The sequence below is a fragment of the Panicum virgatum genome, chromosome 7K (assembly GCF_016808335.1).
Source record: "Panicum virgatum strain AP13 chromosome 7K, P.virgatum_v5, whole genome shotgun sequence".
NCBI classification, from domain to species: domain Eukaryota; kingdom Viridiplantae; phylum Streptophyta; class Magnoliopsida; order Poales; family Poaceae; genus Panicum; species Panicum virgatum.
The window spans coordinates 24543020-24562563 of NC_053142.1; the positions used below are offsets into that span (position 1 = coordinate 24543020).

The window sequence follows — 19544 nt, forward strand, 5'->3', positions numbered from 1 at the left end:
TCCCGATCGCCTAATCAGCCACTTCATCTTATGAGCCGATTGGTGAGTACCGCAGGCTCCTTCATGAACCTCATGCAAGAGCCGATTTGACTCTAAAGGTCCCAGACATTTAAGCAGTAGTCCTTCCAAGGTCCTGTAGAGCATGTCTTCCCCTATCATCACATACTTCATGGCCTTGAGTCTTATCCTTCTGGGTGCCCCCCGAGCCGAATCCTTCAAGTAATTGAAGATATCGGCTCTCCAGTCTCCGGGTTCTAGAAACTGAACCTCCACATCGACTCCGTCGGCTGTCTCCTTGTACCCAGAAGCCATATGTGCCAAATCATTAGCTTCATTGTTCAGAGTCCTGCATATCCAGTGGAAATTGATGTACCTGAATTGTGACATCAACTCACGGCACTGCATCCATATCGGGAAAAGAGCCTCGCTCTCACATCTATATTCCTCCGTGAGCTTAGAAATCACCAGCTTTGAATCTCCAAAAATTTCCACCGCTTCTGCACCAGCTTCGAGGAGTAGTTCCATCCCTTTGCGAACGGCTTCATATTCCACCAAATTATTGGTGCATGGGGCAGTCATTCTGATGGAAAAGGAGTAAGTCGCCCCACGAGGCGAGACCAACAAAATTCCCACACCGCATCCATCATCACAAGCCGATCCGTCAAAGAACATAGCCCAAGCATGAATGAATAATGCAGCAATATCAGTGCTGATCCTGTCTGCAACAAGATCCGCCAGTGCTTGTCCTTTGACCACTTTCGCAGGCTGATACCAAATATCGAACTCTGACAATGCAAACATCCATTTTCCAAGCCGGCCTTTCAGGACAAGAGCCGACAGCATGTGCTTTATGACATCTGATTTGCATATGACAATTGTTTCCGCCGAGAGCAAAATATGACGAAGCTTTGTACATGTAAAGTATAAGAAAAGGCAAAACTTCTCGATTTCAGGATACCTGGTCTCGGCGTCTAACATGCGCCTGCTGAGGTAGAAAACCACCCTTTCCTGGCTGTCGTACTTCTGGACTAACACCGAAGCAATGGAAGTGTCACCCACGGACAGGTACACGTAGAACGGCCTATCTTGCTGAGGAGGAACCAATACTGGAGGCTTTGACAAATATTCTTTGATTTCATCGAAAGCTTGCTGTTGTTCTGCCCCCCAGCGAAACTCATCATCGGATTTGATCTTCACTAAACCCATAAACGGTTCGATGCACCCAGACAGATTAGAAAATAAATCGCCTGACAAAGTTACTTTCACCGATGAGCTTCTGCAACTCTTTCTTCGTAGTAGGTGGCTTCATCGTCTTTACATCTTCTTGACTCTTCAGGCCGCTCTTGATTCCCCGCTCATGCACCAGGAATCCCAGAAATTGACCGGCCGATACTCCAAAGGTACATTTCTTTGGGTTCATTTTGAGCCCAAACCTTCGAGTCCGTTCCAAAACTTGGCGCAGATCTTCTAGGTGCCCCCAGCTGATTTGGACTTGACCACAACATCATCAATATAGATCTCTACCAGTTTGCCTATGAGATCATAAAAAATATAATTCATGGCATGTTGGTACGTTGCACCGGCATTTTTCAGTCCAAAGGTCATAACCAAATACTCGAACAAGCCGACCGCGCCTGGTACTCTAAATGCGGTCTTGTTCACGTCCTCCGGGGCCATGAAGATCTGGTTGTAGCCGGCATTACCGTCCATAAAACTCATCATTTTGTGGCCGGCAGCTGCATTGATCAATGTCTCTGCAACAGGCATCGGGTATTCGTCCTTTTGCGTCGCTCTGTTGAGATCTCTAAAATCGACGCAGACATGCCATCGGCCATCCTTCTTTTGCACCGGTACCACACTAGAGATCCATTCTGCATATCGGCACGGTCTAATAAACCCAGCATCCAGCATCTTCTCCACTTCTTTCTTGACTTCTTCTAGGACTTCGGCCATCATCTGACGTGCTCGTTGCTGAAACGGCCGAAACCCTTTCTTGAGCGGGAGCCGATGCTCGACGATACTTCTGTCTAGACAGGGCATCTCGGTGTAATCCCATGCAAAACAGTCCCGGTACTCTTTCAGCAGTGCAATCATCTCCTCACGCAAGACAGGATCCAACTTCTTGCTGATAAATGTCGGCCGTGGCTTATCCCCAGGACCGATGTCAACCTCTTCCAAATCATCAGCTGACGTGAACCCGTATCCCCGCTTGCCGTCGTCTGAAAAACCAGCTACGAACGTAGGTGAGTCTTCGTTATCCACAAGATCAGCGGCAAACACAGGGAGATGACAAGAAAAATTATTCGGCCAACCGCACGGGCTGGCCGCTTCTATACTCCCATTATCATCCGACACCAAATAGTCGATGATTGGCCAACTGCCAGAGCAGGCCATCGTATGTACATGATGTAAGAATTTCGAACCCAAACAGCATTTTTCTATTTTTTGGGGCCGGTCGCTGGGACCGGCCTCTCTATTCCTATTACATCCCGTGGCATGCCAGGATGCATCTACTCTGTGAGGCCAGTGGATAAGACCAGCCTCAGTCCATTTTTTGTCGCTTCGATCCGATCACAATCTTCCAGGGCGATCCCTGAGATCGGCTCTTGCCCATCCGCATCCCAAGCGTTCATGTCTGCGAGCGAGACCTCGCTGGAGTCATCTGCATGGACCACCTCCACTTCATCGCCATCCCATTGGACTAGATACTGATGCATTGTGGAAGGGATACAATAGTTGGTGTGGATCCAATCCCTCCCAAGCAATACTGTGTATGTACTTTTGTTGTTGACGATGAAGAACGAAGTCGGGATCATCTTGCGGCCCACTGTCAACTCCATATTAAGAACCCTCATTACCTCTGATGGTTGTCCGTTGAAGTCATTGAGCATTACATTGGTTTTGATCAGGTCGGCAGAAGAGCGACCCAATCGGCGCAGCACAGAGTACGGCATCAGGTTGACTGCAACACCAGTGTCAACCAACATCCTGTTAACGGGTTTGCCATTGATGAAGCCCTTGAGATATATCCCCTTCAAATGTTTGTAGCTTTTTTCCTTTGGTTTCTCGAAGATGGTTGGCTGTGGGCCGAGATCCAGCTGCGCGTTGGGCAAATCCTCCGGTTGGGGTGCCCGAAACTCCGATGGGAGCACGAACACCATGTTCATATCAGCCGATGGCTTCTCATCGGCTTTTGTCTGCTTGGGGCGCCACTCTTTTCTTGGAGGGCACCTTTCCTCCTTTCGCGGTCGCCTGACTTGCTCCGCGAGATCCGGACGCGCCTTCCTCAGCACATCGAGGTACTTCGCTTCTGCCTCTTCCAGATTGCGCAAGCGCTGCACTCTGCGCTTCTGCGAGCGATTAAGCCCGTGAGGACACCAGCATGGGCGATGGTACCTGTCTTCTTCTTGTGGCTCGGAATCACCCCTGGATGGCCGCCTCACACGGTCATCATGACGTGTTCTGGGCCCTAAGCGCTGGAACACCGATGTTTCATCCTGCTGGCATCCTCGAGGCCTGCACTCCAAGCAATCATCTATAGTAGGCAATCGGCTCATGCCGGAATTCCAATAGTACCTGAAGAACGGGCAGTGCCAGTGGTTGCGTATAGCCTGGCGTCTCCCCAGTGTCCTTCATGCGCGGTGCTCGTACTCATCCTCTTCCGATTCGTATCGGTGGCGCAACTTGTACTGGTACAGGTACTTTTCCAGAAGCCGATTAGAAGTTGGAAGCTGGTTGCGGATATGACGCACTTGCTCTTCAGTCACATGTTGCTGTTCCAGCTTGTGTTCATCCTGCGGCCGTTTGCCAAAAGCGGCCTCTCTCCTCTGCTTGTCATGGCGGCGCATGGGTCCCACTATGTTTATCTGGAATGTCAAATTCTGGCCCTTGGGTCCGAAATCTGATAGCTCCACCACATTAGCTTGTGGGAAGGGCTTTGTGTCAACCTTCATCGTGTGTTGAGCCAGGATTAATCGGCCTTGCTCGATAGCCGATTGGATCTGATGACGCAGCTCCTTGCATTCACCCATGGCATGAGTGAACGAGTGGTGCCATTTGCAGTACAGTCTTCCTTGCAGTTCTTGGGTCGTTGGTAGCTTGTGATTCTCTGGGAGCTTCAGCTGTTTTCTTTGAGGAGCAGATCAAATATCTGCTCTGCTTTGGTCACATCGAAGTCGAAGCCCTTCACAAGCCCCTGCTACTTGACCCACTTGCACGGGACAGGATTTGCCCCCCGAGTCCACTCTGCCACGGCCACTTCTTGCTCCTCGCCAGAGTCATCAGATTCTTCCGCCTGGGCCATGTTTACATGGTGCTTGAACTTGTCCTAGTACAGCTCAGGGTGGTAAAGCTCATATGCCGTAAGCTTCTGTACCATGTGTGCCAGAGAGGTGAACTCCAACTGAAAAGCCAGATCCTTGATCGGCTTAGCGAGTCCCAGAACAGCCAAATCGACTGCCTCCTTCTCTGCGATGCGCGATGAGTAGCATCGGTTCTTGACTTCTCTGAAGCGATGTATGTATTCCGACACAGTCTCTCCTCGCTTTTGCCTGACTTGGGCGAGGTCGGCAATCCCAGCTTCAGCAGCCTTCGAGTGGTACTGGGTATGGAACTGATCTTCCAGCTGCCTCCAAGTTCGAATCGAATCCGGAGCCAATGATGCGTACCATCTAAAAGCTGGGCCTGTAAGAGATTGGACGAAGAACCGGACCCTCAACGGATCCGACACTGAGATCATCCCAAGCTTCCTTAAGTATCGGCTCATGTGCTCTATAGAGCTGGCTCCTTCTGACCCATTGAACTTGGTGAACTCAGGAAGCCGATACTTGGGAGGCAACAGAATCAAGTCGTAATCACTTGGATACAACTTGCAATAGCCGATCGCTTTCCTCTTTGGCAGGATGCCGAACTGGTCTCTCAGTATTGCACTGACCTGCTCCACACTAAGAACTCCTGGGGCCGATGGCTTAGCACTCGGCCCAGTAGCGTATTTTGCCAACCACGCTTGTTTCTCTACGTCCACTCCAGAAGCTCCTGGGTTTGCCATCTGCACCGAGCGTGTTGGATTGACACTGTCAGGGATGTAGGCGCACGTGTAGCCGTGCGGGATCTTCTTGGGCGGCTCGGTGAGGAATTGGCCTTCTCCAGGATCACCGCCGATCTTGTGGACGACGTAGATCGGCAATTTTTGTGGTCTTGGGGCCGCAAATGAGAACGGCAATTGCGGCCTAGAATGTAGTGTAGCTTCCTCTGTATGACTCCCCAGGGTTGGTCCCGATGGAGAGTATTGGTTCTTGATTATCTCCTGGATGACGCGGTGCGCCATGCGCTCGAGCTCGTTCATCAGGCTCTGAGAGTGCCGATGAAGCGTATGGGCCACCATGTAGTTCATCTCCTGGCGTAGGGCTCTGGTGCGCTCTTCTGATGGCACAGACAGATCTACGTTGTCGAGAGCGACTTCTGGTGAGAACCCCTTCCACCTAATGCAATGGTTGCGGGTCCTCTCAAAAGAGCCGATGAGATCGGCTTCCTGCAGAGCTTTGATCTCATCATACTTCTTCTTGTGTTCAGGAGGGAGCTCTTCATACGTGATGGGCTTGGGAGCGCGTTCTTGATCTTGAGCTCCAGACATTGTTGCCGCGAGAAGGGTCCCACCGGGTGTGCCAGAATGTGTTGTCGGTCGAAACCCACCGGCGAGCAGCGACAGGCAACACGAAGAGCCGGGAGGTCGCCGGGGAGCTGGCAGGCACTGCTCCCTCGTTGACGGCCCGCAATTCCGTCACGCGCCCGGAAGTTCCGTGGAAAGCCGGGCGTGCCACCTGACCTATACCCAATCAGGAGGGTGCGAACGTGCTCCAAACAGTTTCCTGCGTACAAAGACACGTGTAAACATAAGTCTGAGCTGTGGTCGGCTCCCCGGGACGACTCTTGCATCGGCTTTAAAGAGCCGATCGAGTCCAGGTGTCAGATTGGATCTGCATCTATCCGGTTGTTGATGAATAAAGCAAATAACTGTAAAACTGCTTCAATTAAATCTAGTCAATCCAATCCACGATGGTAAAAGCTTCACTGCTAGATCGGAACATCCTACACGTGACTGGGCCTAATGAACGTAACAGATAACTAAACCAAAACCCAAAACAGAGGCCTAAGAACTAGCGAGAGCCGATTCCCGGAACAATCCCTATTAAGGCTAAGATATAGCATCTAGTATGCCACCGGATCATCCAACCCGTTTGCAAGGCCTAATCTAACAGATATTACGCCAACTCTTAGAGATAAGAGCAAACCATAACAGATTAGATCTACTAGACATAAAAGAAGCAGGGCATTGTCTCTGTGTAACTAATTCTATGCGACAAGAACTAGCATAAGATTGAAACGTGACTGCACAGAGACAACGTGATATTCGTAGATGATAGGCAACGAAGCACAACAAATCCACCAAAAGCCATGCTACGAACATTAGGATAACAAGTATTACTCGCCATCAAAAACACTTCAGTACGAGTAATACCAAGGTAAAAGCAAGAACAACGTTGCCCTGATCGCAAGAAGCGATCAGGGCAGCATGGCGCTTACTTGGACGAAACCCTAAGATTAGGGGTGGCGATGCGCCGAGATTGTTGTTTGTGAAACGTGATGACGCTCTCCCTTCATGAATAACATAGGGTACATATTTATAGTCTGGAGACTTGGGAAACAATCTAAACTAATCTTATCCCGACCGGACTCTATCTCTAATCTTAAACTAAATCTAAGATACATGGCCCATGTGGCCCAAATGCTCACGCAGGAGCCGATTTACAAGTCTTCTTAAATCTTCTGCTTTAAGCCCATCTTGCTTTCGGCACATAAATTAATCCTGTTAATTTATGGCGATAACAGGCGGACAAGGGCACGGGCACGGGATCACACTGATGTCGGGAGCGCTAACATCCTAGCAACTAAGCCGGGTCGCCCTCGTCGTCCCAAGAAACCTTTCACCCCACATGCGTCCCACGACTAGCATGGTACTAGGTATTTTTGAACAAGGCTTGGTAGCCTCCACAAGCATGTTGGGTATGAGTGAAGTATGAGTAGATGTAGATGGAACTATGTAACTTAGATGGAAACATGTTGGTTAACATCGATGTACTGTTGAATCAAATGTTGCCTAAATTTAGTTTGTCACTGGACCTCTTGTATTAGTGTGGTTGATATCTTTTGCTTGTGACCTCCGATATCAACAACTTTGGTGAGGATGCTTCTATTTTGCTATTGCGGCTGGATGCTTGGGTCATCGAGGAGTCGCGCCATTTTAGTTGCAACTTCTATTGTGGAATGTTGTAAGATTATCAGCAGATTTTATTCTAGACATGTTCAGCCATTTGGTAGCGTGGTTGTGGATAGTCACTTTGGTGGTTTATTTTGAAAAAAAAGTGACAATGAATTGGAGTATGTGTTTATGTTATTTCTGTGTTAATGAATGTGAAATATTTCACTAAATATTTGTTCATCGAGGAGTCGCGCCATTTTACTTGGCGTGACCAGTTGGCACAAAATATGCCCACGGCAGATCTGGTCAGTGGTTGCGTGTGGCGTGACTCTTTACTGAGTCGCGCCGAGTAGCTTGGCGGGACTCAGTAAAGAGTCGCGCCACACACAGCCATCGACCAGTTTTGCCTTAGGCCAAAATGGCACCAACTAGTCACGCCAAGTTCCACGGCGTGACTGCGTTAAGAGTCGCGCCACGTGGGGTGGCGTGACTCAGTAAAGAGTCGCGCCACGCACACCCATCGACCAGTTTTGCCGTGGGCCAAAATGGCACCAAGTAGTCATGCCAAATTCCACGGCGTGACTGCGTTAAGAGTCGCGCCACGTGGTGTGGCGTGACTCGTTAAAGAGTCGCGCCACGCACAGACATCGACCAGTTTTGCCGTGGGCCAAAATGGCACCAACTAGTCACGCCAAATTCCGCGGCATGACTATATTAAGAGTCGCGCCAATAAACTTGGCGGGACCAGCTGAATGGTCGCGCCACGAGGCTTGGCGGGACTCAGCAAAGAGTCGAGCCACGCACACCCATCGACCACAAGGGCTAGTTTTCGCAAATTTAGATCGGTACGGGTTATTTATAAAATATTAGATTAAAAAGGATTAAAATAAAAAAAATTCAAAGTGATGGCACTCGCCACCCAGATTTGCCGAGTGTTTTGGCCAAAACACTTGGCAAAGGGCCTATTTGCCGAGTGTTTTAGCCAAAACACTCGGCAAAGATGTCTAAAATTCAATTTTATTTTTGTTTTTAGTTTCAGCTCCTGCAAATCAAACACCTCATATATCACACATATCGCTCAAATATCACATATATCACACAAATGTCTCAAATATCACATATATCACCAAACAAGTCCACATATCACACATATAGTACACAGATATCATCACAAGTCCACAAATCAAACCAAGTCCACCACCAAGCTCACAAGTATCACCAAACAAGTCCATAACAAATCACATACTCTGTAGCATGCAAACCGATACTCTAGATGTACATGCATACAGATCAGGCAACAAAAATCCATCTCACAAGACCTTTCCAGCAATTACATCGATATAAGATCCAGCAAAGCATCTTGCTGGCTACCGCGACCTTGACTTCCTCCTTCCAACTGGCTACCGTGACCACTACTTTCTCCTTCCCTTGGAGTATTGCCATAGTTGTTGATGGTGACGACGGAGTTGTCATGGTTGGTGCTGGAGAAGCAGCTGACATGGGTCGCACAGTTGCTACAGGGCAGACACCCAACTAACCAGCTAATCATCTTGGAGAACTTCTTCCGTAATGTCATAGGATTTGGTGAGAACTTTGATATTTGAATGACTCCACTAAAGCAAACGTAGACAAATTTCACATGTGGATCTGGGTTTGCTAATATTGTTGTAGATAGAATGCGATGATTAGAAATGCATGTACAGATCTGGGGTACCGGATTCGCCCGATGTGGAGGAGGTGGTGGAGGTGGCTTCCCCGCGGTCTTGGATTTAGAGGAGGCGCATGGGAGGGGGGATAGCTGAGGCTGCATACCAGAATAACTGAGTGGTCAGACAAGGATAACTGAGTCCTAAGAACAAAATAACTGAGTTGGGAGAATAACTGGCACAAATTAATTATTGGAGTTGTGTATAATGGAACTGCATGACAGTTTTAAAAGAAATGGAACTGCATGACAGTATTTAAAAAAAATGGAACTACATGTAGAAGCCGAATTTCTAAGCAATCCTATTAGGTAAAGCATCTGTACACTTGAAAAATGTGAAATTAAATACTGAAGCTTGCTGTTGTATTTCACTAGTTTGTTTCACCCCCTTTCTTCTGAATCTATGAAGTCTAAATATATAGTTTTGTTGTGGAAGCAAGTTCAGTGATTCAGTATCACCTTGCTTACTGCTTGTGGGACTATATAGTCATTTCTATCTTCTTAATTTGTTGCCGTATTTTATCCTCCTCGTATCTGTAAGGACAATTTCTAATATATCTCGATTCAGAGATTAGTCATTTTATTTGTTTTGCATTTACCCTCTAAATCTTCCATCTTGGATCTGGACTTTTGTTTGCCTAGCTATGCTGGATGGCATAGGAATGCTTAAATATACGACTTTACAGCTATATTGTGTCATGGGCTTCCTACGGTGCTTGCATGTGTCTTTGTGGCGCTTTGCATTTGTCCTTGTTATGCAATTATTCAGCAATTGAAATCATAAAACAAATTTAGTTCAGAAAACAATGGGGAGAGAGATTGATGCGTACCGCGGATGGTGACGGTGGTGCGGCAGTACGAGAGCTTGGGCCTGGCGGCGCTGGACCTCCTCGCGAGATGGCGTGGCAGGAGGGGCTGCGGATGGCGCCGGAGGTCAAGCGCAGGAGACAGCGGCGGGCGGCTCTCCAGCAGGGACGGGCGATGCGGGACCTCCTCACGCGGGCTCTAGCAGTGACGGCGGGAGGCGCGGGACCTCCAGCAAGGGCGGCTCCTGCAGGTCGACGGTGCTGCGCGCCAAGCAACAGCAGCAGGGCGGGGCCGGGCCGATGCGCAGGGGCGGCGGCGGGGCGGTGCCAAACCGGCGAGGCGGGGCCGGGGCAAGGCCGCGGTGGCGGCGCGGTGCCGGGGCGGCAGCGGGACGGCGCTGCGCGCCACGTAGCGGCGGCAGGGCGGGGCCGGCCCGGGCCGGCGCACAGGGGCGGCGGCGGGCCGGGGCGTCCGGCGGGGCGGGGGCGAGTGAGCGAGAGAGTGAGAGAGACCAGAGAGAGCGTCAGTGAGTCAGAGAGTTAATAAGTGCGCGGGAGTTTGCCGTGTGTCCGATCTAGGACACACGGCAAATATTCTTTACCGTGTGCCACAGATCTTAGCACATGACAAACATATAAATTTTGCCGTGTGCCCAAACCTGGCCACACAGCAAAATATGACGATGTCGACCGGCCGTGATCGACGGGCCACGTGGCGCTATGTTTGCCGTGTGCCTCCATGTGGCACACGGTATAGATGTAAATTCGCCGTGTGCCTAACGGAGGCACACGGCAAAATGTGACGGCGTTGACCGACCGTGATGCTCTGGCCACGTGGCCCTATCTTTGCCGTGTGCTGATCTGTGGCACACGGCAAAGAATCATTTTGCCGTGTACCGAGGTTAGGGCACACGGCGAAGCATCCTTCCGTCGTGGGCTTTATTTTGGCTGTGTGTTCTGTTTTTGGCCCACGAAGAAGGCTCTCTTCGCCATGTGCCCGATGGTTTGCGCATGGCGAACTCTTAGGCACACGGCGAATTACCAGTTTTCGGTAGTGATGGCTGTCGAATCTATCACCCCAAGTTCGTATTACGACCCGGTTTGGTTTAAACGAGCTAGTTCGCTAGTACTACTACAAAAAGCAATTTAGAGGCGGGTAAAAACGTATTTTTAGGGGCGGGTGCGATGCCCGCCTCTAGTTCTCGTACCTAAAAATCGATTTGTAGGGGCAGGTAACATGCCCGCCCCTACAAATGCATCTATAGGAACGGGTCATGGGCTCACCCGCCCGTACTCGATTTTCTAGAACATAAGAAAAAATAAAAAAACTAAAAATAGAAAAAGAAAAAGAAAAACTATCTCTGCTAACTAGGTGCGGGTAAAAACATATTTTTAGCGTTAGGTACGATATCTGCCCCTAATTCTCATAGGTAAAAATTGATTTGTAGGGGCAGGTAACGTGCCCGCTCCTACAAATGTATTTGTAGGGACGGGTCATGGGCTCACCCTCCCTACAAATCGATTTGCTAGAATATAAAAAAACAGAAAAAAACTCAATAACAACAAAGTAAAAAGGAAAAAATATCTCTGCTAACTGACCACCACCACAAGCCCTTCTCCTATTGAGGTACAATTTGTTTTGACGAGATATGCACACTTGCATAAACTGGGATTCAAACCGCCTACCTAAACCTCACACATAACTTACTTACCACCACAACACACAGTCATTGTGACTCCTTGGGGCATGATATTCTTTTATATTAACTCTACAATTGATTTGTAGGGGCAGGTGACGCCGTCACCTGTCCCTACAAATCCGTTTCTAAGGGCAGGCGATGCCACCGCCCGCCCCTAAAAGTATTTTTCTATTTCATTCAAAAATTCATTTAAATCTTTACATATAGGAAAACAAATAAAAAAGTGAAACTTCTATAGTATCATTATTATAAACTAATAAAAAAAATATAACAAGTATATTTCAGTGTATATAAATGTTAAAATTGTCGAAACCTCAAAGTATGACTTGAGTTATATGAGATAATATATAGTTATAACTATTAGAGAATTTATAATAATTTTTTGGACCATTAAATTATCTCAAATGAAAATTTATCAACTACAAAGTTTTAGATCTCGTCATTCTTTACAATTTTGATATAAAGTTTGACTTCATCTGAGATCATATGAAAAAGTAATAAATTATTTTGGCGTGCAACCATTTGCATTTTTAGGGCGGGTCATGTTATCTCTGGCACCTAAAAATGGTGGTATTTTCAGGGATGGGGATTGGGGACACTATCACCTGCCCCCTAGAAATGCATTTTTAGAAGCGGATCGGCTGCAACAGTAGTTCTGCTCTCTTTGTAGCAACGAGTTACATTTTAACCCGCCTCTAAAAGAAAACGGGATGCTGCTACAAATTGTATTTGTAGTAGTGGTGGATCAGAACTGGCAGCAAATGACCGCCATGACCATGGTGGATCAGAGGTTGCTGATTATTTGCAGGGAGTGGTTGGTTTAGTCGTGCATGCAACTCCCATTAATTGAGCAATGCTTTGTCGCATCTCGCTCATGCACAGCGTGGCAACCCAAGTAGAGTTGCTAAATATCAAAGAAAATATTTTGGTGAGCTTGACTACAGAAATTTGCATTGGATTATTATCTTTTACAGCGGTGGCCGGGTAGCTCTAGTGAAACTAGCCAGCTGCCAATGTCAACGAGCTAGTTATGCCAATGGGTTAATTACCTACGTATTCCTGTTTTCAACGTGGTAATCATTTGTTTCTGACAATGTAGAAATAGAATCGGGCTCATATCTTATACAACTTTAAGCTAAAAATATGTAAGAGTTAAGTTTGATTTTGAAGAGAACATTAGGGTTATAATCCATTACTACCTATACGCGGGAACCACACTGCCGAGTACTGTCGCATAATGTTTTGCTTATCGGTGCATGCTCTCCATTTTAATTTTTTTAGCATCTAACTGCAACGATGGACTGGTATATTATATAGTTGCTGAGACGGTGGTCCAATGAAAAGGTCTTCGGCTTTGCAGCTTTTCCTGAATGGAAGTTCGTTACAATCTGATGAGCAAATAAAGCTTTGAGAACCTCCTCTCAGATCTTTTGCAAATGCTCTCACACTCCAATCTCGTTCCGTTGCGCCAGATGCACCGAGCGCCGACCACACAAGTCCTGAAAATAGATGGGAACGCACCGAAATACAGAAACCGGAGTGATTAAAAGTTACTCCCCTTTCCCTCCCCGCCGCATTCCACGGGAAGAAGGCGACAAGCCGACAGGTGACGCGTGGGGTTCAGCCGTGAATCCGGCAATTTTGTTAAAAAGCCCTCTAGTTTCCTAACAATAGCAGATAAACCTAGCCTGCCCGGGTAGCACAACACCCACATTCATATAGTTTTCACTCAGACCCTCAAACTAATGTTTTTTTCACGAGAATAAGAAGAAATTTGACAATGCTGCCATTTTTACAAAAACACACCTCCTAGGCACTTTTCCAATAACCCCCTCCCGCACCCCCAAACCCTAACCCTCTGCCTCTCTCTCACCTCTCTCCCCCATACTTTTTACATTTTGATCCTTTTCACGAAAAAGTTTCATATTTAGATCCTTAGAAAAATGATTTGTGTTTCTGGATCTAGAGGGTCGGCGCCACCACCCATGGCGACCAGGTAACATGTCTCGGCGCCATAGGTCCTGGCGTCGAGCTGTTTGTCCCGTGGCTGAGCTAGTGCCGTGGCAGCTAGCTCGGCGCTATAGCCTACGACGCCGCTGCGGCGGCCTTGTGTTCTGCATCGACCTAATTGCCATATGCCGCGCACCGCCCTCTTCCTCCTCTGTCTTTGCCCTATCTCTTGCTCGCGCAAGCAGGCCGGCCGCCACTCGCCGGCCGCGACTCCGGCCGCCGCCTTCTCTGCCCGCACCGTCCTCCTCTCTTTCTCTCGCCAGCAGCTCGGCCGCTTCTCTCCGGCCATGCATCTGGCCGGAGCTCGCCGCCCCCGCCTTGTTCTCCCCGCGTGCAAAAGCAGGCCGGCGCTTGCCGCCCTCACCTCCACCTCCGCGCGCGCAGCGTGACCGCGCACCAGGCCCGTACTCGCCACCCCTGCCTCCTCCATGCGCGCCTCGTGGCGTCCTTCCTCTCTTGCGCTCTCTATCTTGCCACTGCCATGCCTCCGCCCCTCTCGCCGCCGCACCCTAGCGCCCACACCTGTGGTGTCGGGCCTCGGATACACCTCCCCACCATTGGAGCTCTCTCTCCCCCCTCTCTCTCTCAAATGCATGGAATATTTAGATTAGAATTCTTATCTTATATGCTTTAGATATTTTGATTTAAATATGTGGCTTGTGTATTTATTTATGCGGTGACTAATTTTTGTCCTTTTGTGATTATTGAAGATTTTGTTTTATATGCTCACGAGTTGATTAGTTTAATATGTATTGCAGGATCTTTCGGGTTGGCGAAACCAACGTGTTAGCCGCTGTACTTTATTATTGTAATATCCTACCCGGTACTCACCATATTTATCGCAAGTTTGTATTTAATAAATAGCCTCCCTTCCCGAGATATCTACCATCGTGCCTATGTGGTTTAAAATCTTGTCGTCTCCCCAGACAGTTCCACCCGAAGAGAACACTTCTCTAGGGCTATGACGTTCTCTCAACTGCCAGACACAGCTTCAAACGAGAACTACCATAAAACTTTCTCCTATAGGGTCCCTAGCACAGAGACTTAAAGCGCACAACCAGACCAGCAGATACAGAAAAATTAAAGGAGAACTACTTTATTAAACAAACAAGCATACATATGGTTTTCCCTTTCGGAAAACCCCCAAATTATTAGAACAAAGAAGGGAAAGATTACCTTACGGTAGGTATTTTACAACAGATTTGGTGGCTATCTTACAGGGATGGTACAAGGAATTTTATTGGGTTTAGGTGCTCTCGCAAGAACTTCGCTCTTGGAGGTTCTGACTTCTCCTACCGATGCCTACGTTTTGTGAAGCATGCCCTCCTTATATAGTGCTGCGAAGAGCGCTGAGGTCTTCGCTGTTTGTTATCTTCATTGTCGAGCTTATCGTTCCGTGGCATGGTGCAGACTTCATCGGTATGGCGCTGATTTCTTCTGCACGGTGTTATCTTGCTTTGCATGACCTTAACTAGAGTTGCTTGCTAAAGCATACATCTTGGAACAAGTTCTCATGCAGAATCTTCAAGACGGTGCATGCAGAGTACAGACTTTATCCATGCAATGCTTCTGCAGTGCTTGTCCTCTGTATGGCGCTTGCTTCTTTGTATGGCCAGAAGTTGCTTCGCATGCAATCTTTGCGGACACTTCAAATTTGAATTATTTATTTATTTATTTTATGCAGAAAATTTTATGGATTTTGTAGAATAGGTCTTCCACGCCTATCATTGTCTTTATTCTATCATAGTCTTTATTCTTCTTCTATACCTGGCAACGTTTGCCAAATCTATCATGTTGTCTAATGAGGTTTACTAGATATTTATTTTCTGGTACTAATGTTGCTTGTCAACATCAACAATACGGTACATAGCAATCTGTGTGATCTTCTGATGTGGAGTAGGAGCTTGGCCTGTGTAACACAAGTTGGTGGTATCTGAATGGGGTTCAGCTAGCTGAGGTGATCTACTCTTTGAGGCAATTGGCGGTTGACTTGGTCCTGAAAACGGGGGCCGCGCGTCTCTACATGACAATGCATTTAGAACTTCAAATGGACATGTACATGATTCTATCTCATCCAAATCAACGCCTACATGCGAAGCAAACTGATTTTGTAAGAGAGCAGAATATTGACAATTGTTTATCCTTACGCCGGCCGTGGAATTAGCTTGCCCTGCAAATCAGCCCACTGGCACGTTGTCTTGGACTCCGTCCCGTTGACCCCAACATAATCAAGCTTATCACATGATCTGAACTAATACCATTGTACAATCTTGCTTAGATTCAACGCGTAATGACAAGTCACACCCAATCGCTTCAGTAGCAAGAAACTAAACCAGGTCGATCTCCAGCTCACTATAAATGCTTCAACACACCATGCATGTACCCCAACACAACAGTAGTGCAACACCAATTCAAGCGCACAGCAGCAAAGCAAAGCTCTAGATCGATGATGGGTAAGACGATGGCAGCAGCTCGCCTGGCCATGGCGGCCGCCGCCTGCTGCCTGGTGCTCCTCTCGTCGTCGGTCGGCACCGCTGTGGCGGCGGGCAGGACCGGGCGGATCACGGTGTACTGGGGCCAGACGGCCAGCGAGGGCAGCCTCCACAAGGCCTGCGAGAGCAACCTCTACTCCACCGTCATCCTCTCCTTCCTCACCCGCTTCGGCGGCGGGCGCTACAAGCTCGACCTCACCGGCCACTCCTGGAGCGCCGTGGGCCCCGACGTCAAGTACTGCCAGTCCAAGAACATCCTCGTCCTCCTCGCCATCGGCGGCGGCTTCGGCGACTACTCCCTCGCCTCCAAGGCCGACGCCAAGGCCGTCGCCGACCACATCTGGGACCTCTACCTCGGCGGCCGCTCCAAGCAGGCCCGGCCGTTCGGCGACGCGGTGCTCGACGGCGTCGACTTCGACATCGAGCACGGGGGGTCCAAGCACTACGACGACCTCGCGAGGTACCTCAAGGGCTACAGCAGCAAGGGGAAGAAGAAGGTGTGGGTCACGGCGGCGCCGCAGTGCCCGTTCCCGGACCGGATGCTGGGGCAGGCGCTCCGGACGGGGCTCTTCGACCGCGTGCACGTCCAGTTCTACAACAACCCCGTCTGCAGCTACCGCGCCGGCAACGTGGCGGCGTTCACCCGCGCGTGGAGGACGTGGACCGGGAGCCTGCCGCGGAGCTCGGTGTACCTGGGCCTTCCAGCGGCTCCGCGCGCCGCCGGGAGCGGGTACGTGCCGCCGGCGACGCTGGTGGCCAAGGTGCTGCCGATCGTGCAGCGGTCGCGGAACTACGGCGGGATCATGCTGTGGAGCAGGTACTGGGACCTGCAGACCGGCTACAGCAGGGCCGTCAAGCACGCCGTCTGATGCGTGTCATTGTCATGGAAACAAATTAAAAGCTCGCCGTCGACGACCTGCCGCCAGCGGTGTGCTGCCTGCTACCGGAGTCCGATCGATCCCCTACGTTGCTAGATATATAACTAGGGCCGTGTGCAGGACGCATGGCGCAGCAATAACAAAAGAGGCACACGAGTTGTGCGCCTTTGTATCGATCTTGTATGCAGGGTTACACACATGTATAGTACTATGTGTGTGCTTCCCAGCATTTGTATTTAGTATTTATGTATGTCGTGTAATAAATGGGGATTATATGTGTTTATTTCTGCTTGTTATTTGGAGATACTATTTCCCATCACCGGCGCTTCAAAATGGCCATCACAGCCCGTTTGATTAGGGGATGTTAGATTTAACTCGACGATGATGAATTGAGGCATCACTATCGGGTCTAGAACCAGTGGTGATGCCATTGTCGTAAAATAGAAAAAGAAAAGAAAAAACAGGGCAGGCCCTGCTGGATGTCTGCCTTGCTCGCCGCGCCGTCACCTGGCTGGCCGCGCCAACACCCCCAAGGTGCGTCATCCCGCTCATGTACAGATTTGCTGGTCGCACCAGCCTCACCACACTAGCCGAGCCACCACTCGTGAGGCGCGCCCCCACCCTGCTCGCGGCACCACCATCTCACGCACGTTGGCTGGGTTGTGGCCCCGTGAGCCGAAGCCACAGTTCCTTACTCCGGCCAAGCCCCCTCCATATGGAGAAGGGAAGGGATCGGAAGGGGCTAGCGCGAGAGGTGAGGGGAGGCTTCGTGTCGCTGCACGGCAAGGTGGGGCGGCGGGGGAGGGGAGGGAAGTGGCGTGCAGGAGTAGAAGGGAGGTGAGGCTGGCAGCGGATGGAAGAGGATGTGGTGTGGGAGGGGAGGGGTGGAGCGGCAAGAGGAGAAAGATGGGAGAAAAATAAAAAGAAAGCAAGAGGAAAAGATAATATAGGGTAAGTTTGCATCACGATCTAGCAGTCGTTTAGACCTGCGGTAATAATCTGGCACCAGCGGTTTGGTTTAAACTGGTGGTAATAGGCCATTGGAAAAGCCCTGCTCCACAGTAGTGATATACTTCAAATTTATTATCTAAGGATGACATCTTAGAACATGTGTAAAGAGCTGAAGGGACTAAAATACTCTCAGCAATTTCGACCAACAACTAGACCTGTAAGTGGTCTCTTCACAGCTCCTAGACCTACGGGTGATGCGGTGCCTGTCGGACCTAGGGCAGCAGGACTGCTCACAGGCGTAGAATATTCTAGAGTAAGGGATAGCTCATGGATATACCTTACCTCTCTTGTAAACTACCCGAATAAGTGTAGAACTAGCTGCAGTACAAAAGATACTACCCGATCATGATGTAGTAGGACTCCAACTGTACTCGGCTAAGACTTTCCATGTAATCCTGTTCCCCCCGATATATAAGGGCAGACAGGGACCCCCTTCGAAACACATCTTGTAACACCCGGTTTATAAAGGGACATAAACCGAGCAATCATATACGTGCCAGGATCAAGTCACACGTATATACAACAGAATGAACAGTATATCACAGCACATATCATGTAAAAAATATAATAAAACGAGTACGAATGTTATTTATTACATTAATGACAAAATGTCTGATACAGAGTATGCGGAAGCGTAAAACATATACGAGAAACTCTCGGAAGCAGGGCACCACAGGGACGTCGACTGGGAGACGAACACCTAGAAGTCCTCGTACTCCAGGTAACTCCGGGTGAACTCCCTCGCGTCGGCAGGAACTGGGCAGCAGTAGAGTATCCCCAAAAATGGACAAGAGGAAAAAGAGTAGAGAAGGCAAGTGTGAGTACACAACTTGTACTCAACAAGTATAACACAAACTATGAGGCTCTAAGGTTGGCTGACTTAACTGCATTAGCTTTTAAGTCTTGGTAAAATTTTATTAAAACTAATTACTACAAGTGGATGAATTACCATAAACCCAGTTATATAGTAATTAATCAAAATTAATTATGAACTACTAGGAACCAAACAAAACCACCAAGGTAACCTCACTAATCAAAAGGAGGATCTGGGCCGCTCATGACCGTGAGCACGGCTAGTATACCAGTTTTACACTCTGCAGAGGTTGCACATCTTTACCCACAAGTCGTGAGCTACGCTAGTTGTTCATCACACTTCCTTAGGTGAGATGACTAGCAAACTCACTACGAGGCCGTTACAAAGGATCACGTTGGTAAGGTATAACCGCTAAGGAATCAGGCTCCGCAACGATGGGGCTCACCTCGAGGGGGTACACAGACCAAGCCTCGTAGCGCAGGGACCATTGAAGCTCACCACCCCTCCTGCCCCGTCGGTAAGTTACTCCCGAACCAAAATGACCTAATTAGTAAGCCAAAACCGTCCCATTCCAGTCTTGTGGTTGCGCGGTTGTCCCAGGTTGTCGCTCTAATGACGTACGGTCCTTATGGAGAGTAGCTAGCTCATAACACTATGCGAGCCCCCTAAACCAAGTTTCTAGAAAAACCAATTTTAAACGAGACGTGAGCCACTCAAACAGCCACTCCCAGAATTAAGTTGCATATACCATTAATCAAATTAATTAAAAAGGACCAAGTGTGTTATACCGCGACACCTAGGACAACTAACCAAAATGCAACCCAAAGGATATATATAGAGGATATAAAGTGGCTAGGAAAGTCCTTATTG

The 19544-nt window shown here is 48.8% G+C and overlaps 1 protein-coding gene across 1 annotated transcript; it reads left to right on the forward strand.

Moving 5' to 3' along the window:
* Positions 1-15871: 15871 nt before the first annotated feature.
* Positions 15872-17136, forward strand: LOC120640592 (hevamine-A-like). The gene has a single exon (XM_039916468.1). It carries the CDS (start codon positions 15926-15928, stop codon positions 16838-16840), a length of 915 nt encoding a protein of 304 aa, XP_039772402.1. The 5' UTR covers positions 15872-15925; the 3' UTR covers positions 16841-17136.
* The last annotated feature ends 2408 nt before the right edge of the window (positions 17137-19544 follow it).